The sequence below is a fragment of the Vulpes vulpes genome, chromosome 6, assembly GCF_048418805.1.
Source record: "Vulpes vulpes isolate BD-2025 chromosome 6, VulVul3, whole genome shotgun sequence".
Taxonomy (NCBI): domain Eukaryota; kingdom Metazoa; phylum Chordata; class Mammalia; order Carnivora; family Canidae; genus Vulpes; species Vulpes vulpes.
The window spans coordinates 50313614-50336921 of NC_132785.1; the positions used below are offsets into that span (position 1 = coordinate 50313614).

The window sequence follows — 23308 nt, forward strand, 5'->3', positions numbered from 1 at the left end:
TTCAATGAAATAAATAGAAAAATATTAATTCTGCTCAAAAGATCAATCTCCAGAGGTTCCCTGCTCTGAGAAGATACAGGAAACAGAGGCTTATTTGCCTTGGAACTTCTCCCAGGCCATGTGACATAGTGGGACTCAAAAGGTCTGGATTCAGGGCAGCCTTTGGGGGACCTCACGTAGCCTCACAGGGAAGAACCGCCCGTCTTGCCTGCCTTACTGGCTTTGTCATAATGTTCAAATTACTGGATGTACATGGAAACACTGTGAAATTTTATTTTTCCATAAATGACAAGCCCTGCTTATGTGGTCCCCAGTCACATACCCTTAACAGCAAATAATAGATAATCTAGTCAACTAAGTTTAGGGGAGGCTGACATCTTGATTTCCATTCTCTCACACACACCCTTTTTAGTGTTGCAAGAAAAGTAGTATTTCCTTGGGTAATCATCACCCTCTTCAAACCTGGTGTCACTAATAGTCCCGACCAGCACTTCTGCAGTATTTACAAAGAGTCAGGTGTACTTCTAAGCACTTTACATATCTTAACTGATTTAATCCTTGCGGAAACCTGTAACTTAGGCACCTTTGTTTCCATTCTGCCTATGAAGAAGTGGAGACAGAGGGTGTAGGTCAACAGAGCTGACCTGACCAAAGTCACACAGCTAACAAGTAGCAGAGCTGGTCTGATTCTGGAGTTCAAGCCCTTACCCACCTCCAAACAGCTACAGTCCCAATCAGAACTCTCCTTTCTAGGAGCTCTAGCCCTGACCTTCACCCTTAAGCTGTACTGAGCTTCCTGAGGCAAGTTCAGGAGCTCTAACCCAGGTGGTGATGCTCAGGACACCCCTGCGTCCTGTCCAGCTGTGTGCAGTCCCACTTGTACTTGCAGCCTGAGCCCCGCCAACTTGTCCTGCTGTTGCTCCCTGAACCCTCCCCAGCTTCCCTCAATCCTAATCTTTTACTACCACCTGGACACTACATTTATACCTTCCTGCCCAAATCGAACCCATCCGTAAAATCTCAGCTGAGATCCTGCCTTTGTCCCAAAGCCTTCTCTGTTTGTATCTTAGTGCGCTGGTCACATTCTGTCCTACATTCTGGTTATTTGCTCTCTTACTAAATTCCTGAAGGACAGGGAGCACATTTTAACTTGTCCCCCATAATGCAGCACATGCAGAGAACATGAATGAGTATGTCTGCCTGGTTCTGGGAATTCTCAAATAGCCAATTCTTTTCTCTATTTTGATCAGAAAGAAATCAATGACAACAAAAGTTTCCAAGCAGGTATTATTATTATTATTATTTTTTATTATAGTCACAGAGAGAGAGAGAGAGAGGGGCAGAGACACAGGCAGAGGGAGAAGCAGGCTCCATGCACCGGGAGCCCGATGTGGGATTTGATCCCGGGTCTCCAGGATCGCGCCCTGGGCCAAAGGCAAGCGCCAAGCCACTGCGCCACCCAGGGATCCCTCCAAGCAGGTATTAGATAAAAACTGCCTTCTCCAACAACAAGATCTACAAGGATCATTAGTTCACTGGAGACACACGTATTGTGTACTGGTGCAGATGGAGGACAGAAGAGGACACTCAGCTGCCTATACTGGGTCTGGACAGAGCCACAGCACTCAGCATCCACCCAGAGCTTGCCACACTGTGAGGACACAGATAGGAGCTCTGCCCTCAAGCTCAAAATCTAGAAGGAAGATGGGGCATGTGCTCAGAGAACTCTAATGTGGAAAATGGTGTGAAGCCTAAGTTGCAAACAAGATATACTGATTGTTATGGGCTGAATTGTGCCCACTTCTTGCCGAATTCATAAAAACCCCAAACCCCTAGCGCCTCAGACTGTAGCTATATTTGGAGACAGGGTCTTTAAAGAGGGGATTAAGTTAAAATGAGGTCTTCAGAGTAAGCCTTAGTTCAGTCCAACCACTGTCCTTATAAGAGGAGGAAAGTTAGATAGCAGGGATGCTGGAACAGAGGGACGGCCATGTAAAGACACAGGGAGAAGGCGGCTGTCTGCTGGTCCAGGAGAGAGCCATCAGGAGAGATCAACCGTGCCCTGGACTTGCAGCCTCCATACACTCTGTTGTGTAAGCTCCCAGTCTGCGGAACTTCGTTACACAACAGCTGTGATACAGCTCCTAGGATAACATGATGTATGATACAAATGGATGATCCCAGAAAACATCCTAAGTGAAGGAGGCTAGACATAAGGTCACACATTGTCTGATTCCATGATATAAAATACCAGGATGGGTGAATCCAGACACGGTGGTTGCCAGGGGCTGCAGGGAATGACGGTTGGGAAGTGACTGCCGAGCCTACATGGATTTTCTTTCAGGATGATGAAAATGTGCTGGAACTAGACAGAGGTGGTCATACATCATTATGAAAGTGCTGAATGTTACTGAGTTCTTTACTTTAAAGTAGTGAATTTTAGGGCAGCCCGGTTGGCTCAATGGTTTAGCGCCACCTTCAGCCCAGGGTGTGATCCTGGGGCTCCGGGATCAAGTCCCTGTCGGGCTTTCTGGGTAGAGCCTGCTTCTCCCTCTGGCTGTGTCTCTGTCTCTCTGTCTCTCTCTCTCTCTCTCTCTCTGTTTCTCATGAATAAATAAATAAAATATTTTTTAAAAATAGTGAATTTTATGTTATGTGAATTTCATCTCAATAAAAACTCTAAAAAAAATCTTTAAAAAGATACACATATAAGAATACAAAATACTGACAGGTGAAAGTGCTTGAACAGAGGGTCATGAAGAACAGAAAGAGAGAATTGAATCCTGCTTGTGTGTGATTTGGCCATGAACTGACCCCTGAAGAGAGGGCAAGGTCTCCTGGAAAGAAACAGAAGGGTGGCAGGGGTGGTATTCCTAGGGGGAGATGGCGGGCCCGGGGCCCCCAGGTAGGAAGGTGAGGCTGGCAGGAGCCTAGGGCACAGCCTGCCCAGGAAGATGGATGGAGGGAAGCCTGGGGTCACTGAGTAGACTCTGCTGAGCTCCTGAAACACAGAAAGTTTCATCATACCTGCTCCTGGGCCCCTTTTCCCAAAGTTTTAGTAAGTCTGAAGTTGGAACAGGAACCTGTATTTATAATAAAATACAACATTAAAAAAAACCTCTCTAGTGATTAATCTTTTGGGAAACCATTTATTTCTCAGTGAGCTTTCCCATCTAGGGAAGGGTCTTTTAGGGTTCCCCTCCCCCCGGATCATGTGATGGCTTGACACATGTACACATTGTGAAATGATCACCACAATCAAGCTAATTACCACACTTCTCACCTCAGTTACCACACACTCGAGTGCACTGTCTTAGCAAATTTTAAGAATACGATGTATTATAACTATACTTCACCAGGCTGCACAGTAGATCCTAGAGCGAATTCCTCTCAGCTGGAATTCTGTACCCTGTACCCAGCTCCCACGGGCAATCACCCTTTTACTCTCTGCTTCTATGAGTTCAACACTTTTAAATTCCACAAATAAGTGATATTATACAGTGTTTATCTTTCTGTGTTTGGCTAATTTCACTTAACATAACGTCCTCCAGGTCCTTCCATGTTGCTGCAAATGGCAGGATTTCCTTCTTTTCTATGACTGAATACTATAACTATATATATGATATAAATATATGTAATATGGATAATATATAAAATTCCATTGTTATATATATATATAATTCCACATATAATGGAATATTACACACACACACTTTTTATTCAACTGTTGACACTTAGATTGTTTCCATATTTTGCCTACTCTGAGTAAGGTCCTTTAGTTTTATGCTGATGCTACTACAGAATTACTAATTTTAGGGTAAAAGAGGCTTTATTATGCTCTGTATACTGTAAGAACAGGGAAGGCATATTAATTCATTTCACAAGATTTTCTAGAAAAGATTTTTGCTTAACTCTCATCTATATGGAAAGTTCAATTAACCAGAAAAGCAAAATTTTCAAATATTAAAGATTTAACACAAGTGGAAACCTGTGTCTTTAAAAATAAAACACTTCAATTGTCCAAGTGACACAAAAAGGAAAATACATAAAAAATAAAGATAAAAAAGATTCTAAGTAACTAAAAGGTGGTCCCTTCCAAGTATAATACATGTTAGGCCTTTAATGTGCCCCATCATTTCACTGTGAGAGGGTTCCCTCAGCAATATCACTAAATACAAATGTTCTAGGAGCATCATGTCACTAAATACAAATGTTCTAGGAGCATCATGTTTTTATTCTTACGATTTGAGGTCAGCCTTAAGGACAAATATTAAGCAACAAGAATAATCATGTTAAAAATGTGGAATAAATACATTTTTTACTTTCAACACCTGGTGTCAGCAGCATAACACAGTCCAGGGCTCTCTGCACAGGCTCTGAGCTGGGTGTGCCCTGGGGTGGCAGCAGCTGGGCCTTCAGGGGAAGGAAGCCCAGAGGCTGGGTTCACATCTTCCAGAAGCATGATTTAGCCATTGCCCCAGGTGGCTGAATTCCCAGGAATCACCCAGGGTTAATGGACAGTCTTTATGCTTGTTTTTAACTCTAACCATAATGATGTGAGGAAAAGCTAGAGTGAAGTGAACCTGAAATGCTTTCTCTCTATGTGATGCTCCACAAGTGAGATGGCCTCACCTCCCCGCTGCCCAATCCTCTGAGCCTGTCTGTCTGCTACCCAAATTCACAGGTAACCTGGTTTAGATTGGCTTCTGATGACATGCCGGAAATTAAAAATCCAAAATCTCCGTCAAAACATCATTCTTTAAAAAAAAAAAAAAATCATTCTTTAAAGTAACTGGGGTTCAGGTCAGACTTCAAACAAGGGGAGACGTGAGGAAGGAGAAGCCATCCTTCCGACGTCCTGAGCAAAAATCACAGCGTTGACCTCCAAGAGGGACTGGCCAGAATTGTAAAGCCCGGTGCAGTTCAGCCTGCTCGACAACCGGGAACCTTTCCTTGCCCTTTACCAGCAGGGTGAAGTACCACATGTGAGATACTTCCTTTCTAACTTACTCATCCACACAAAAAGTCACCATATCCTAGTTTTCTAGCATGGCTGAATGGTAGCTCTTCATAATAAAGTTTAGTCTTTTATGCACAGAAAAAATTGTACAAACCCTCTCTGCATTTGTAAACACTGCATACTACAAATGATGCAGCACAGCCTTATTCACAATTGCAAAGAAGTGGAAGTAATCCAGGTGTCCATTCACAGATGAATAGATAAATAAAATGTGGTATCTATAGACAATATTCAGCTTTAAAAAGGAAAGAACTGCTGTCACATGCTACAAAATGGATAAACCTTAGGGACATTTTGCTAAATGAAGTCAGTCAGTCATGAAAAGACAAATACTGTATGATACCACTTACATGGTCAAATTCATAGAGGCAGAAAGTAGAATGTGGTTGCTAAGGACTGGAGGAAGAGAGGGGAGTTGTTTAACAGGTACACAGTTTGGTTTACAAGATGAAAGTTTTGGAGGTATGCTGTACAGCACTGTGAATATACTTAATGCTACTGAACTGTATATTTAAACATGGTTAAGGTGGTAAATTTTGTTATTTTTGTACCACAATAAAAATTAAAATATTTTTTAAATGATATAACTTGTAAGCTTTCATCATAATGCAGGATTGTCATACTGATTGATTATGGATGGTGGTACAGATACATCTATGCAGTTTGCTGTCCGTATCAAGCCTCAGGAGTTATTCTAGAGTCTGCTTTCTTAATAAATATCTGGGACTTGTTAGGATTTAGCTGTTAAAAGAGAAAGTGGAACTTAACATCTTTCGGTACATAATATGTGGTATTACCATCAGAGAATTTTAAGATGTGAAAGCTGGAAAAAACTTTCAAAATTACATTTTAAAGGTGAAGAAGTGAAATATAGGCTGTAATCAAACTAAATGATTTGCCTAAGATCATACAGATAGTAACTATGAACAGAGCCGGAAAGAGAAAACGTCTCCTCTTGCAAGGCAAGACTCAGCTCTGTGGAATGCCTCACCGCCGAATGTCACTGTTTAACACGATGCCACCAGGGGGCAGCAGGTGTATTAGTCTGGTACTCCAAAGCCCCAATTTAAGGCCCCAGGACATGTCTATTGTTCCTCCACCCCACCCCCCCACATATGTACATCTATAGGACTTTATTAGTATCAACAGGAATGAAGTTTAAAGAACATCTATACTGTTTTTAGACGAAACAAAGACTTAGGTCCAATGGAGGTAACAACCTTCCTAATCCTTCACTATTTTTTATTTATCCCAATCCTACTTGACATAAGGGTTAATTACTGTTAGGTTTAAACCAAAAATGACTTAGCCACAGGAACACATCCCATTGCTTTACATTTGAACCAAATTTTCCTAACACTTGGCCTCTCAGTCTTCATACCACAGCAACCTCAAGCCTACCAGGCAAGTTGTCCTCCATCTTGGTTTCTGTCTGGCTCCATCTTTCTTTTCTTTTCTTTCTTTTTTTTTTTCTTTAAGATTTTATTTATTTATTCATGAGAGACATACAGAGAGAGAGAGAGGCAAAGACACAGGCAGAGGGAGAAGCAGGCTCCATGCACGGAGCCCGACGTGGGACCCGATCCTGGGTCTCCAGGATCATACCCCGGGCTGCAGGCGGCGCTAAACCACTGCGCCACCAGGACTGCCCTTCCATCTTTCTTTCTAATGCCTCTGGGATTACAAAGGAAGGTCTCCCAATTGACCTAATCCTTCAGCAACTTTTCAGAAATATTCAGAAGAATCTCAGATTCTGAATGATGGTAATTTCCATTCTGTTAAATGATACTACCAACTGGAAGCTCAAACCATAACAGCTAATGGTGAGACTTGACAGAGCTGTCCCCCAGCAGTGACCTCCACAGTTTCATCTAATTCAAGGGGAAGGACAAAAGCATTAGCAGTGACATTTAGGTAATTAAACCAGGAGGCAACTCCACACTTTCAGGCAATAGTAACCAGTGACTATGGTCCCTAAGTCATACAAAGAGATGCAGATGATCTTTATTTCACAAATGGTTTTCTTCCTTGAGCTCAATATGCTTTAATAAAGAAAAAGGTATTCAAATGCAAGCTTTCACTACAGCTTTAGACACATGGGAGTTCATTTTTAAACTACAACACTGCAGTGTTCTCTGTAGTTAAAAGGCAAATAAATTACTCTGCTTACATCCAGTTGCTCCCATGTAATTTACTATTCACAGATCTTTTTCTTTTTTAAAAAAGATTTTATTTATTTATTTGAGAGACAGTGTGTACAAGCAGTGGGGAGAGGCAGAGGGAGAGGAAGAAGAAGTCTCTCTGCTGAGCAGGGAGCCAGACCTGAGACTCGATTCTAGGACTCCGGAATCATGACCTGAGCCCAAGGCAGATGCTCAACCAACTAAGCCACCCAGGTGCCCTCTTTTTCTTTTTAAAATAAAGTTTGTTGTTTAGAGGCAGTGGGGAAGAGGGGGAGAGGGAGAGAGAATCTTAAGCAGGCTCCATGTCCAGCACAGAGCCCAACACGAGGCTTGATCTCACGTCCCTGAGATCATGACCTGAGCCGAAATCAAGAGTCGGACACTTAAACAACTGAGCCACCTGGGAGCCCCCTGATCAATCTAACATAACTGAGCAGTTACGAAATTTCTATAAAATAGAAATGAGATAAGCACAAGATGCTTATAATGAATGGATCACTGCAAAATGCATCATGTATTCAGGTACTGTTCTGTAATCCTTTGCCAAATATGATGTGTTGACTGGTGAGACTAAAGAAAAGTCTATCTAGTGGCACCGGGGTGGCTCATCAGTTGAGCACCTGCCGTTGGCTTAGGTCGTGATCCCAGGGTCCTGCCTGGGATTGGGTCCCACATCGGGCTCCTCACAGGGAACCTGCTTTTCCCTCTGTCTATGTCTCTGCCTCTCTGTGCTCTCTGTGTCTCTCATGAATGGATGAATCTTAAAAAAGAAAAAAAAAAAAAAGAAAAAAGAAAATATCCAAATAACATTCTGGTTTTGATTATTTTCTATATGGAATATTTACCGTATTTAAATACAGAATATCATCAAAAAGCCAAAAATAATTATTTTTATAATAGGTACATAAAATAAATTCAATTCAGTAATTTACTCAAGAGTTATTAAAAATAATTTTTTAGAATACTAAAAAAACTGAAATCAGATAATTAAAAAAAAAAAAAAACACCACCACACCTATTAGGAGGGCTTAAATAAAAAATAAAAAAAACCCCTGACAACATCAAGTGCTAACAAAAATATGGAGCAACTGGAACTCTCATACATTCGTGGCTGAGATGCAAAATGATGGGGTACAGCCACTCTGGAAAAGTTTGGCAGTTTCTTAAAAAGTTAAACACACACTTACCATATGACCCACCCATTTTGCTCCTGGGGATCTTCTCTATAAAGATGAAAAATTTAAATCCATAAAAACCTATCTACAAATGTTTATAGCAGCTCTATTCATAATCCCCTCAAACTGTAAAGAATCCAATGTCCTTCAACAGTGAATGGATATGTAAACTGGGGTATGCCTGTAAGATGGGCAGTAAATAAGAACACACACAGAGGAATTTCAAAGGTGTTGTCCAAGTGAAAGAAGCCAGTCCCAAGGTTGCATACTATTTAATTTCATTTATGTGACAATCTAGATAAAACATTTCAAGATAGAGATCAGTCAGGGTACCTGTGTTGCTCAGTTAGTTAGGCATCCCACTAATGATTTCAGCTCAGGTCATGTTCTTAGGATTGTGCAACTGAGCCCTGCTTTGGACTCCATGCTCAACATGGAATCTGTTTAAGGTTCTCTCTCTCTCTCCCTCTTCCTCTGCTCCTCCCCACCTTGTACATACTCACTCTTTCTCAAATAAATAAATCTTAAAAAAAAAAAAAAAAAAAAAAAGATGGAGACTAGATCAAGGGTGGTCAGCAACTAGGGGAAGGGGAAGGGTTTGACTTACAATGGGACAGAATGAGGGAAGCCAGTATTTTTTGGTTTTGTTTTCTGGCTTTTCTTGGTGGTGCTGTTCTGTAAAAGAATTGTGATGAGGGGCACCTGAGTGACTCAGTGGTTGAGCACCTGCCTTTGGCTCAGGTTATGATCCTGGGGTCCTGAGATCAAGTCCTGCATCAGGCTCTGTGCGAGGAGCCTGCTTCTCCCTCTGCCTATATCTCTGCCTCTCTGTCTCGCATGAATAAATAAATAAAATAAATAAATAAAATTATAAAAGCCTAATAAAAACTCTAAGGGGAAATCACAGTTGACCTTTGAACAACATAGGTTTGAACTTGTGAATCCACTTATATGCAGCTTTTTTTTTTATAAAAATAGTACTATAAATATATTTTTTCTTCCTCATCCTTTTTTAAATAACATTTTTTCCCTAACTTACTTTCTTGTAAGAATACAGTATATAATGCATATAGCTTACAAAATATGCATTAGTTGACGCACACCTTATCGCTAAAGCTTCTTCTGGTCAACAGTAAGCTCTCAGTAGTTAAGTTTTTGGGGAGTCAGAAGAAGTTATACTCAGATTTTTCAAATGCAGGGTGTTGGTTCCCCAACCCAGCATTGTTCAAGAATCAACTGTAGTGCATCTTATAAATGAATAAATAACAATTAGATTGCATTTTGAGGAGTATTTACAAAGACTAAGTCACTGTTTTTTTTTTTTTCCTTCTCTTAGCATTTTGTTATGAACATTTCCAGCCGTATTCAAAAGTAGAGTACAGTAGATCTTAACCATTCATGAGCTGACAGCACCATCCTGGCTTTGCCATATGTGTTCCATTTGTCATTCTCCCTTTGTTTTTTGTTTTTGTTTGTTTGCTTTCTTCTGAAGAATTTTGAAGCAAATACCAGAAATCACATAATTTTATCACTAAATATTTTAGTGATAAATACTAAATATTTTACTATGATTTTTTTTAATTTTAGTTTTTGCATAACTACAGTCCTAACAATGAACAAAATTCCTTAATATCATCTAATACTATATTCAAATATCCCCATTTGCCTAAAAAGGTCTGTGCAGTTGGTTTATTCAAACCAAAGTCAAAACAAAGCCCATTCATTGTATTTGGTTTATATATGTCCTAGGTCTCTTTTAATAATCATAATTGATATGTGCCAGGCATTAGCTTAATTCAGAATTCTCTTATTCTTACTTTTACTTCTTATTTTGTTTTAGAGTAGTTACATCTCTGATACTTTCATTCATCATTACTAGAATTTATATAAAGTAAAATTGGCCTTTTTTGGTTGTATAATTCTATGTTTTAAAGTTGATTAATGTAACTTTCATCACAGTTCTTTTTTTTTTTTTTAAGATTTTATTTATTTATTCATGCGAGACAGAGAGAGAGAGAGAGAGAGAGAGGCAGAGACACAGGCAGAGGGAGAAGCAGGCTCCATGCAGGGAGCCCGACATGGGACTTGATCCAGGGTCTCCAGGATCACGCCCTGGGCTGAAGGCAGCGCTAAACCTCTGAGCCACCCAGGCTGCCCTAGCCTGTGCATTTAATAACACAAACACTCCCAGTGTTCAACACAGAGGAAGCTTAATAGTTGCTGAATATGAACAAATGGGACAAAGAAGGTTTTTCCCCTACTGTTCTTTTTTTTTTTTTTTTTAAGAAAAACTTCTTTATTATGGAAAGTAAAATATATACAGAAGTAATGATATAATGATCCCTCAAATACCCAAATTCCAACTTCAACACTTACCAACGTAGGGCCAATCTTAACACCAACATTTAATCAATTTAATGTTATCTAGCAGAAAAAGCCCACTTCAATATTCTCTCTCTTTTTAAAGATTTACTTATTTATTTTAGAGGGAGAAAGAGAAAGAGAGTGCATGCAAGTGGGGGGGAGGGGAAGAGGGAGAGGAAGAGAGAAACTCAAGCAGACTCCACGCAGAGGGTGGAATCCAAAGTAGGGCTCAATCTCACGACCCTGAGATCATGACCTGAACTGAAACCAAGAGCCAGACACTTAACCAAGTGAGCCACCCAAGTGCCCCTCAATATTCTCTTACAGAATCACATGTTCCTAGTTCTCATCACATGTTCATTTATCTGTATTATTAACACCTTAAAAAAAAATCTTGAAATGGACAAGTCTTGCAAAATATAAAACAAGGGAACTGTAAAACAGAAACTGTTATTTTTCCCCCTATATAAAATTAAATTTTCTACAGAGCATAACTATTGTAAACAAAGTTTAAAAAAATGGGGGAAACAGTTGTAACACATATAACAAAAGATTAGTATCTCCAACGTATACAGAATTCTTACAAATCAGTAAGAGAAAGATCAATAACATACTATTTAGAAGAATGAGGGATCCCTGGGTGGCGCAGCGGTTTGGCGCCTGCCTTTGGCCCAGGGCGCGATCCTGGAGACCCGGGATCGAATCCCACATCGGGCTCCCGGTGCATGGAGCCTGCTTCTCCCTCTGCCTGTGTCTCTGCCTCTCTCTCTCTCTCTGTAACTATCATAAATTAAAAAAAAAAAAAAAAAAAAAAAAAGAAGAATGAGTATAGGGATGAACAGACAGTTTCATCTATTAAACAACAGAAAGACAAGGACTTCCAAGTGACACTATTTGTCAAGATGCTACCTCTGGTGGTCCAGGATTTAGGAGTAAAATGCACTCTAGAACAGAGGGGAAAACAAGAATTCTTACCTGTAAACATGTTTCTTCAAAGCTGTGTTGCCCTAGAATCCAGCACCAGAATAAGTGTATGAGCTTACAAAAGCTTTTGACTTTAGAATCCTTCTAAACGGGACAGCAGGATAAGTACTCCCACCTCACAGGGTGACCAGGAGACCATGGCATGGACCAAGTATTTCTTTCCAGCTCTCAGTCCTGTTGGGAGGATGAGGAGGAAGATGAGTGAAGAAAGTTGAGTGTTTAAGAGACAAGGGGCTTAAAAACAAAAACAAACCAAACTAGCCCTTACCAGATGGCATCTGAAACCCTGGGTCTGGGGAGGAAGATATTTCCATTCAGTGGGAAAATGTGGTCCACCAGCCAAGGGGCCACAGGGTGGGGTTTCCACTGACCTAGCAGAGGGGTTCAAAGTTCTCAACATCCTGGAGAAATAGAAGCCGTATCTTCTCCTTCAAGTAAGGAATATTAAGACAAGGGGGGAAAAATGTATTTTCAGCCATAAGGCAAAGCCTATTTTAGAAATATTGAGCCATATATTTACATTAAAAAACAATTAAAATGACCTCTGAAGTACACCTGCCAAAAACGGAGAACCTGAACCTAATTAGATCTAACTTCCTTTAGAACCTTTAGATCTAACTTCCAGTTTATAGGAAATACAAGGGATAGAGGAGCAAGCTAAATGATACTACACAAAAAGCCAAATAAATCCAGAACGTGAGGCATCTATAAGCAACCAAGTGCCACCAGTAAATCATTGGCATTAAAGAAATCCACTGGGACCATGACAGACCAGTGTCAGCAAACTATAGCTCTCAGGTAAGTCCAGCCTGCCAGTGGAATTTAAAACAAAAAGTCTTAAAACAAAATTTTATTGGGACACAGCCACGTTCATTCATGTACATATCATCCGCAGCTACTTTTTGTACGAACACAGTTGATTAGTTGCAACTGAGACCACAAGGCCTGCAAAGCCTGCAGGAGTTAGTATCTGGCCCTTTTCACAGTCTGCCAAACCCCTGTCCTAGATTAAGAGGGGCATCAGCTGCTCAACAAAGTATCATGTGTGGACCTTGTTTGAATTCCAATTCACATAAACCAACAGAAAAGTAAGTGCATTTTTGAGGCAATCAAGGAACTTTATGGACTGGGTCTTCGAAAACATTATGGAATTATTGTCAATATAATCATGACAATGAGATAACAATGGTATTAAGGTTATACAAGAAAAAGACCTTTTGTTGGAAGCACATACTGCACTAAGGATGACATGATACGGTGTCTGGAATTTAAGCTGCTTCAACAAAAAAGATGAAGCAGATATGGCCAATGAAATTGTTTTAACAAACTGTTCCATCTATTTGATGGATTTGTGGAAGTTCATTGTACTACTCCCTGTGCTTTTGTGTTTGCTTTAATAAAAAAGGAAAAAAGAACCCAGAACCTTGATCAAAAAGTGTTTATAGAGGTGCCTTATAGCTCAATTGGCTAAGTTAGACTCTTGCAATTTCAGCTCAGGTCATGACCTCAGGGTTGTGAGATTGAGCCCCCCATGTCCCCATGTCCAGCTCCATGGTGGGCGTGGAGCCTGCTTAGATTCTTTACCTCTCCAAAGAACAAAAGAGGTAGAGTTTATAGCCAGACAGCCTTTCTCTTCAGGTATACCTCCGCTTCAGAGTCCAGACTCAACACACCAGTTGCTCCTGTATCTCTGAACCTGGTTACATTTTAAACTCCTTTACTCTGTTCATGGTGTCTGCCACAGGAATGCCCCATTCCACTCCTTAGCCCATTAAGATTCCACTCTCTGCTCAAGGTCCAGCATAAATGTGACCCTAGCCAGGTCCTCCAAGGACAATTTGTCTTTCTGTGCCCCAACAGACCACTGCCACTTTGAAATTTTTTTCATCCCTTTTAACATTTTAGCTCTTTACTGTGTCTATTACCTCATAATGCCCTACAAATCCTGAGATTCCTAGTAACTGGGTCTTTCTGTAATTCCAGAGGCGGAGTATAACACCTTATGCACAGTAAGCTCTGTCTTCAGCTCTCAGGTCCAACCTAAACAAGGCTGTCTTGCCCTGAGCAGTGTCACTGACAAGAGAGAGACCTTCAAGTAAAGAATGAATTTCTGTTAAGAGGCTGGTCATGTTTAACTGATGCCCTCCTAATACATTCTTTAATTGCTAAGGTTTGCCCCTGAATAGAGAATGTTCTAGAGGGGAATGCTAAGTTTGCTTGAATGTGTCCTATTATCACCACCTCTCCTTGGGACCAGTCCCTCTGCAAACAAACACTGCAGCCCTCACCTCCACCCCAGTCAGCAGGGTGACCCGCCCCCTGGTAAAGGGCCTGGCTAACTGTGTACAAAGCCTTTCAGTGACTCCACTTAGAAGAGCTGACACAGGCTGGAACTTTCAAGAGATCTCACTAGATTTAAAAAAAAAAAAGGACAGATAATTTTAAAAACAGTAACAGCTTCTGTCCCTGTTCTCTTATACTTCCTGCTGCCCAATATCTAAGGCCAGCATGAATAACCACCCTCTCTAGGTCTCATGCTAACAGTTGAGACCGTCGTTAGCAAGGTCAACTCGTCCAAAATATTTCTGAACCAAAATCCACCAATTAGAAATTAACAGAACTTTACAAACGCGGCTTTTGAAATACAAATGCTCTGTACCAGGGTTGTCTGCTTATTCAGGAACTTCCGGCTTCTCCTGGGAGTCATTTCAGGAAAACAAGGCATTTTGGGAAAATGAGGGCAAACTGCAGGAGCTCTCCATATTAGCATTTCAATAAATTGAATGACAGACCAGTCTTCCGTTATAGGAAAAAGTACCTAAGGACAGGGTGAGACCTACACTTTATATAGGCCAATCCAACAGATTTAGAGATGCCCTTTAGGTTATTATTTTTTTAATCGGGGAGAGGGGCAGAGGGAGAGGAGAGGACGAATCTTAAGCGGATTCGTGCTTAATTTGTCTAAGATTTGTGGCTTCATCACGGCCCCAGTGGAAACGAAGAGGCGGAGGCTCCACCGACTGAGCCACCGGGGCCGGGCCTCCGTGTCCTTTAGTTTTCAATACACGATTTCTCCCTAGGGCGTTTGGCACAATGAAAGACCTGCTTTTTAAAAAGCGGCTACAAGTCTCCTGCGTGTTCTTACCAGCTCAGTATTCATAAAGCCAGCTTGGAGCCAAGAAGCGGTGCTTCAAGAACCGTGCACTGATTCAGGGTTTCAAGTCCAATTACCGGGTACCCTTTGGCCGGCAGAGCGGAAGAGCAACAACCAGACTCGACAGTCAAGGCTGTTCGAGAAGTTTCTCCCCGTGTTCAGACGTGTACCTAACAGCTCCAAGGAAACCTAAGGTCATACGCTGACAAACACCAGGAGTTTTTAGATTTCTTTGGCAGCTTTGGGTTTCCTCACAAACAGGAATCTCCGAAATTACACACAGATTTTCAGGGGCACCTGGGTGGCTCGGTCCGTTAAGCAACTGCCTTGGGCTCAGGTTGTGATCCCAGGGTCCGGGGCTCGAGTCCGGCATCAGGCTCCCAGCTCCACGGGGAGCCTGCTTCTCCCTCCTCTCTCTGTCTCTCACGAATAAAAAATTTTCTTAAAGATTTTATTTATTTATTCATGAGAGACAGAGAGCGCGAGAGAGGCAGAGACACAGGCAGGGGGAGAAGCAGGCTCCACGCACGGACCCGACGTGGGACTCGATCCCGGGTCTCCACAGGATCACGCCCCAGGCTGAAGGCGGAGCTAAACCGCTGCGCCACCCGGACTGTCCTCATGAATAAATTTTTAAAAATCTAAAAAAAAAAAAAAAAATTCTGAAAAGCGGTAGCCTGGTTCCCCTGAGAGATCCTCTTAAAACTACCTTGCGAATAACCCCCGCCCTTCCCGTGGGCGCCGGCAGCGTCCACCCCCGCAGACAGCTCCTAACTCTCCCGCCCTCGCCCGCTCCGGCGGTGGCGCCTGCGTCACGCCGCGCGCCGCGGCTCCGGGGCCCGTGTCGCCGCCGGGTGCCCCCCCGCCCCCGCCCCCGCCCGGCAGCTCCCGCAGGCCGCCCGCGGCCCCTTCGCGGCCAGGCGCGCTCCCCGAGTCCCCGGCGTCCCCAGAGCGCCCGCGCCGCGGCAGCGGGGACCGAGACCCCGGGTCGGCCCGCGCCCAGCGCCTCACCTGCGGCGGAGCGCGGCGCCGTCGGGACGGGCGGGCGGCCGGGCGGCGAGCGGAAACGAGGGCGAGGCGTGCGCAGCCGCCCCGGGAGGCCGCCCCCGGCGGCGCCCCCTGGAGGCGGGACGCGGCCCCGCCCGCGCGCCCGGGCCCGAGCACACCTGGGCAGCGCACACCTGGGGCCGCCCCGCAGCTAATGACACGCGCACCACCACCAGGCTTCCCGTCTGTCCCCTGGCGCCTAGGACAAACCTGCAACCCCAGAAATTAGAAGAGTGAAGACCAAAAGCTGAAGGAGAATTTTTCTCTGGAAACTTTGTTCATTCTGGGTTTAAACAATGCTCCTTTTGGGACCCCGGTGACAAGAAGGGCACAGAGATAGAGGCCCACTCCTGTCACATCTCTCCAAAGACACAAATATAGAGTTACTGGAATGGAATTATCCACCTTAGTCATTTTCTGCCCCTTCCACTCTTTCATGTATGTGGACTAGGTTGTTTTTGTTTTTAAGATTTATTTATTTTTTTATAATGATTTTTTTTAATTTTTATTTATTCATGATAGACATAGAGAGAGAGGCAGAGACACAGGCAGAGGGAGAAGCAGGCTCCATGCACCAGGAGCCCGACGCGGGACTCGATCCCGGGGCTCCAGGACCACGCCCCCGGCCGAAGGCAGGCGCCAAACCTCTGAGCCACCCAGGGATCCCCTTTAAGATTTATTTATTAAAGAGAAAGAGAGAGCAGAAGCTGGGAGGAGGAGCAGAGGCAGAGGGAGGAGCAGGCTCCTCGCTGAGCAGGGAGCCTGACGCGGGGCTCCATCCCCGCACCCTGGGATCATGACCTGAGCTGAAAGCAGATGCTCAACCAATTGAGCCACTCAGATGCCCCGTATGTGGACTAGTTGAAACTTTATTACAATTTCATTTTTATCCAAACGTTCCCAATAATGCAGATGTGGCTGTGTTTTGGATGGATATAGAATTACCAAAGAAAACTAAAAGATCATATTTATAAGCCATAATTTATTTCCAAAGTTCTTTCTTGTCTTGGGAAGTTTATAATTAAATTGAAATATTAAAAAAAAAAACTTGTCTAACATATATTTTCAACAATATATTTAAAGAGTAGCAGTAATCATCTTAATATTTTTTTTTAGTGAAGAATGATTCTTTTTTGAGGGAGGACAAATCATGTTGGCAAAAGAAAATGAGCCAAATACATGAATAAATAATTCTTCTGGTGAAGGAAAATTAAAGACGGTGACAAGGGGAGCATTCAATTGTATTTAATGCCGGGTAAGCCTGAGGAGTCTGATTCAACATAGCTCTGTGGGATAATGTCTTCAGCTAACTCTCAAGAAATAACTCATAAACAAATAGTTTATAGTAGAAGTTTTCAAAATGTGGCCCCAATCCAGTAGTATCAACAGCACCTGGCAATTTAGAAATGGCAAATCTCAGGTCACACCCCAGGTCTTCTTAATCACCAATTCCAGGAGTGGGGCCTAGCATTTTGACTCGTGTCTATGATGCACTTTCATGTTTGAGAACCATGATTTAGTGAAGATTTGCTCCAGTGCTTCTCAAACTGAAATGTGCTTGTGAATCAACTGAAGATCTGGATTAAAAATACACATTCTGGTTCCTGTGGACTGGAATAGGATCTAGATTCCCAGGATCTACTAGATGGGCACACACAGGGTGTGACCCTGTGTGAATAAACTGCCCAACAAAGGCAAGGGTGTGGATTACTTTTAGAAAGGTGAGAGTCCCATAGTTTTTCAAGGAATCTGTGTGGTCAGTTACAAATCCATGGCCTGTCAGTTTAGGATTGGTGGGCACACAGGAGTCCTTTATAAGCCAATTGCTCTGGTTTAGGAACAGAGTTGACTCGGGAAGGCTATCTGGTTGCATCCAAATTGTGGAGGTGAGTGACTTGCCAAAAAGGGTTCAGCTTCCCATCAGCTAGCTGTTTTTGTGCTCATTCTGGTCTATTATTTTGCCATCTATAATTTCCCATATCTTCCAGGCTCAGGGTCAAGCGTACAAATGATTTACGTAGGTTTAAAGCTCAGCCGACATTTCCTTTATCAACTCAAATGATTTAAACCAATAGATTGTCCTTAATTGGAGTTTTCTGGTTTAGCCATTGTCATTGTTTAAATCCAAGCGGGTAATTGCCAAGCTCTTGTTTTCCAGATTTCGGTGCGATAAGGTAGATAAAATAGATGCCTGATTTATATTTATATTTGACTAAATACACTGCTACTTTATGCAAAACGGACGGCCCCATCTCCTTGTCACTCCTCCCACTTGCCGCCAGCATTGCAAATACCATACTGCAGATAGGAAAACATCTTCACCTCTTGAAACTGTAGTTATAATGTGAAATAAATAACAGAATGAGGAGACTATATAAGGAGCTTGGAATCTAACTAAATAACATTACAAAATCTACTGAAATGTTATCAAATTATTCTGGTAAATCATTTTAAAAAGTCATCTTTGGCCCCAAATAACCTACAAAATAAATCCAACACTTGTTTTTGTATGGCCCATGAGCTGATGAGTTTTGCATTTTAAATGCTTGAAATTAAAAAAAAAGAAAGAAAGAAAAAAGAACACTTCATGACACATGAAAATTACATGGTATTTACAGTTCAGTATTCATAAATAAACTTTTACTGAAAACATAGTCACTATCATTTAATCATGGAGTCTTTGCTTGTCATGGAGACTCTGTGACCCACAAAGCCTGAAGTATTTACCAACTGCCCTCTTACAGAGTTTGTCTACTTTGCCCTGTAGTTTTTTGCTCCAGCCTCTGTTACAATACCTACCTGTCTCTTCTGTGATAGTTGATTTATATGACTGCCTCCCTCCTGGACTGAGTTTCATGAGGGCAGACTTGTATCCTTTTTATGAGTTTGCAGCATTTGCCACTATGGTACACAGAGTTAGGTATTCAATAGTATTTATTTAAGTGAAGCTTACTTTTTTTATCATTTTCCTTATCTAATCTTTTTTTTTTGAAGATTTATTTATTTATTCATGAGAGACACACACAGAGAGAGGCAGAAACAAGAGGGAGAAGCAGGCTCCATGCAGGGAGCCCGATGTGGGACTCGATCCTGGATCCTGGGATCAGGCCCTGAGCCGAAGGCAGACACGCTCAACTGCTGAGCCATCCAGGCATCCCTTCCCTATCCAAATCTATGTGAACTTAACAAAAAGGCTTTGCAGTTCAACACAGGATCCATTAATTAGGCTAATTTAGAAACTTTTTGTGCAGAAAGTAGAAACAAATACGTTCTCCCAATAATTGGACTCCTTATTTCCATTTCTAAACCTGGCTCTAAAAAAAACTGTTGTTAAATTTGAAGGCAGCAGGGTTATATTTTTTTTCCTTCTTTTCATTCTGTCAAGTTATTTTACTTATTACAAGAGATCTTATTGCTAAACAATTTCCATGGCCAAAAAATGAACGAAGAGAGAAAACCAACCTCATGAAGCTATGTTCACTCACATTAAATTCAATCCTGGTATTTCTGGAATTAATGTGGTCAGATTTTTCCTTTTTTCTTTCTTTCTTTTTTTCTTTTTTTTTTTTAGAGAGAAAGAGAATGCACTCAGGCAGGGTGGGGAAGGCAGAGCGAGAATCCTCAGCTACTGCAGATCCCCATGAAGGGCTCAATCTCATGACCTTGAGATCATGACCTGAGCTGAAATCAGGAGTCAGACATTCAACTGACCCAAACATCCAGGCGCCCCGGCTGTCAGATATCATTTTTAAATTTAATTAAATTCAACTTGTCAACGTATAGTATAATACCCAATGCTCATCCCATCATGTGCCCTCCTTAATGCGCATCCCTCCATCCGCCTCCTCTTTGGCAACCCTTTATTTGTTCCCCAGAGTTAAGATCTCTCATGGTTTGTCTTGCTGTCAGATGTTTAAAAATAAGGCATTGACTTTTTCTCCACAAAAGAAATGTGGTATCTTTTCTGAAAAGTCTATGGACTTTTCCAGGCAATTACAGTTGAAATGGTTTATGCTATTCTTGCCCATCTTCTGTATTTCTGGGGATGACAAGTAAAGACTAAAGAGATAATATATATGAGATTATTTCATTAGTTTTGTTGAATAAATCCCTAACCATGAGTAGGAGAATAATTATGAGAACTCCCAGAAAAAGTAATTTGACCAATAAAATATGTTATCCATCATAATGGAAGCTAATTACATTGCAAAGAACCATTGTTCGGCCACAAACTAATCTCTGAGTATATAATATTGCTGTCATTGTTCTTCCCAAAACCAGAATCAAGTAATTTGGTCCTGCTCTCCAAACAGTAACTTTCTAAAGGAAATAGTGCTGACCTGGTGCCTAGAAATGTAGATATTACAAAATGTAGCTTGATTCCCTTGAACTATTGATGTAGGAAATGAACATATTTTGAGTGCTGTCATGTGACCAGCATATTATGACTCTTCTCTTTTTTTAATCCCTTGAATGATAGTATTCAGCAGAGGTTATCATTCCCATATTACATATGAAATGGCTCCAAAAGGCTAAACAACTCCCTTAAAGACATGCTGCCAGTAAATAAAAGTGATAGGATTTGAACCCATATCTGGGTGAGCCCCAACCCATGCTCTTTAACATGAGGGCTAAAATAGGGAAGCTGGGTAATATACACTGAGATGTATGTCATCTGGGCTCATAGTTTCTTTTTAAGTAGGCTTTTTTAAAAAGGTTTTTTTTTTTTTTAATTTATTTATGAGAGACACAGAGAGACAGAGGCAGAGGGAGAAGCAAGCTCCATGCAGGGAGCCCCATATGGGACTTGATCCTGGGACCACGGGATCATGCTCTGGGCTGAAGGCAGACACTCAACCGCTGAGCCACCCAGGCGTCCCAGTTTCTTTTACATTTGAACCTTGTTGTTAAAGGTACTGATTCCAATGGACAATTTCTACATGTGTACTTCTTTCCCTGAAGAGCCTTCATATACGTGATTACATTTGAGGCTTACTCTTGCATTGTATGGTAAAGACCAGTTAGAGAATTTCTTTTACTTTACGGTTGAAGGAGGGAGGTTACATAGCTTGCCCATTCTTACTGATGATTTCAAATAGCAATGTTTCTTATTGTCAGTGCTTTTCCAGAACAAGGTTTCTTAGTAGGAAAGTAGCAGTCACCCAGGGAAGGGTGATATTTGACATATCACTTCAGTGTATCCATGGGAGGAATGTGGCTTCCTGTTCACTTTGCAGCCAACATAATCTGTGCTATCTTAGTCTGATGAATGGCAGAGGAGAATTTTCCTTTTTCAGTCTGAGGTACTTTTACCTTCAAAATATTTTGAAGGACTAGAAACCTTGAAAATATTTTGTTCCCACAAAAGCATTGGCATTTCAAACATTCTTACATTTCACAACAAATATTTTATTTATTTTTAATTTTAGATTTTATTTGTTTATTCGACAGACAGCACAAGTGGGGGGAGTGGCAGGCAGAGGGAGAGGGAAAAGCAGGGTCACCGCAGAGCAGGGAATGGATGCGGGGCTCCATTCCAGGACCCTGGGATCATGACCTGAGCTGAAGGCAGACTCCCCACTCTGAGCCACCCAGGTGCCCCCAACACAACAAATTTTTAAATAACCATTTATATCAGCATCCAAAGTGGCTCACTTTTATAGCTTTTTATAGAAGACTTCTGTATAAGATTTAGGTATTTTAGTAAAAAAGGGTTATGCACCTGGGGATGTTTGAAGACCCTGGCATAGCACAACCCTCTTATTTTAAATGAGAGAAATTAACAACAAAGCCGCAACCACCACTACCACCATTAATTTTATTAGAAGCACCTTTGACACACAGTAAATAATTAAGTGGCTCATTCCAGGTTTCTGGTAACTAATAGCAGTTTGGAAGTGTTTGTAACTAACTGAATTATTAAAGTTTTTAAAAAAGTGACTAATGCCTTGAACTTGGCCCTAGGATAATCTCATACTCCTGGTCTCTGTTCTTTCTACTTTATCACCTTGTTTGCTGATGTCTGCAAATTCCTAGACCAGTACTCTAAAAGCTATCATCCAATTTACTTTATCAGAAAGTTCTAGAAATGAGTAGCTTTTATTTTCTTTAAGAACAAATCTCAATTCTGGCCATCAAAATTAATGCTATAGAAATGTAGCTGCTAAGACAAATCTGCTTTTAAAAGATGAATAAAAGTGCAATTTAAATCTGCAGGCAAAAAATTTTCTCAAACGCTTGTCACAAGTTGGAAGCAGAAATCTTTATTGTTCCTTAAAAAATGCCACGTATTTAAAAATTATCAGAAATGCAAGATGCTCAAGATAGTCTTGATAAATAGTGTAGCAGATTTAAAGGGGGGCCCCTGGGTGGCTCAGTCAGTTGGGTGTCTGATTCTTGATGTTGGCTCAAGTCATCATCTCAGGATCATGAGATTGAGCCTCATGTCAGGCTCTGCACTTAGTGTGGAGCCTGCTTGAGATTCTCTCTTTCTCCTTTTCCTCCCTTCTCTGCCTGTCCCTCTCCTGTCTCTCCTGGCTCTCTAACTGTACACATAAAAAAATAAAAACAGTACTTGCTAAACGAATCAGACTCAGAACATAGTGCTAAAAATATAAATCTGAGATTGTTTCTGAGGCATTTAATTACAGGATATGAAACTTCAAGAAAAGTAAGGGTTATCCCCCTTCAATTGTTTATTGAACATTATTACATGTCAAACACTGATCTAGGCCTTTATATAACTTTTCTCATTTAAACCTGCCAATAATTCTGTGAAAAAATGTAGTTTTATCCCGTTTTGTAGACAAGAAAGCCAAATTGCGGAAAGACTAGGTTACTTGCTGAACTAGTTTCCTGGGGCTGCCACAAATTATCAGGAACTGGGTGGCTTTAAGCAACTGAAATGTTGCTCTGGAGGCCAGAAGTTTGGATTCACTTACTTTGAAGGCTCTAGGGGGGATCCTTCCTTGTCTCTTCAGCTTCTGGTGGCTCCAGGCATTCCTTGGCTTTTGGAAGCATCCCACCAATCTCTGCTTCTTTCCTCCTATGGCCATTTTTCTCTGAGTATCTCTCTGTGACCTCTCCTCTTATTAAGACACCAGTCTTTGGACTTAGGACCCACCATAAATCCAAGATGATTTTATTTCAAAATAGTTAAGTGTATCTGTAAAGGCCTTCTTTCTAAGTGAGGTCACATTCTGAGGTTCCCAGGGGATATGAATTTTGGAGGTGACACTATTCAACCCACTACATTTGCCTAGGGTCATACAACTGGTAAGTGGAAGAATAGGATTCAAAGCCAGGTGTAACACCTTTTCCTTTCACATGCAAGCTTTATGCACCCAAAGGCTATTTCCAGACTACCACCAAGATGGTCACA

The 23308-nt window shown here is 41.6% G+C and overlaps 1 protein-coding gene across 7 annotated transcripts in view; it reads right to left on the minus strand.

The window, feature by feature from the left end:
• Positions 1 to 16007, minus strand: part of GGACT (gamma-glutamylamine cyclotransferase) — a 44092-nt gene extending 28085 nt beyond the window's left edge. Inside the window, exons 1-4 of one of the 7 annotated variants that reach the window (XM_072760946.1) lie at positions 15892 to 15957; positions 14872 to 15050; positions 11718 to 11900; positions 11357 to 11522 (exon numbers count right to left, since the gene is read on the minus strand). In XM_072760946.1, coding sequence (XP_072617047.1) covers positions 11357 to 11453 — 97 coding nt within the window. In that variant the 5' untranslated portion in view covers positions 11454 to 11522; positions 11718 to 11900; positions 14872 to 15050; positions 15892 to 15957. Of the gene's footprint in view, positions 1 to 11356; positions 11523 to 11717; positions 11901 to 14871; positions 15083 to 15891 lie in introns of all 7 variants that reach the window. The other 6 variants (XM_072760951.1, XM_072760950.1, XM_072760949.1 and 3 more) reach the window with 6 other exon arrangements.
• Between the last annotated feature and the right edge of the window lie 7301 nt (positions 16008 to 23308).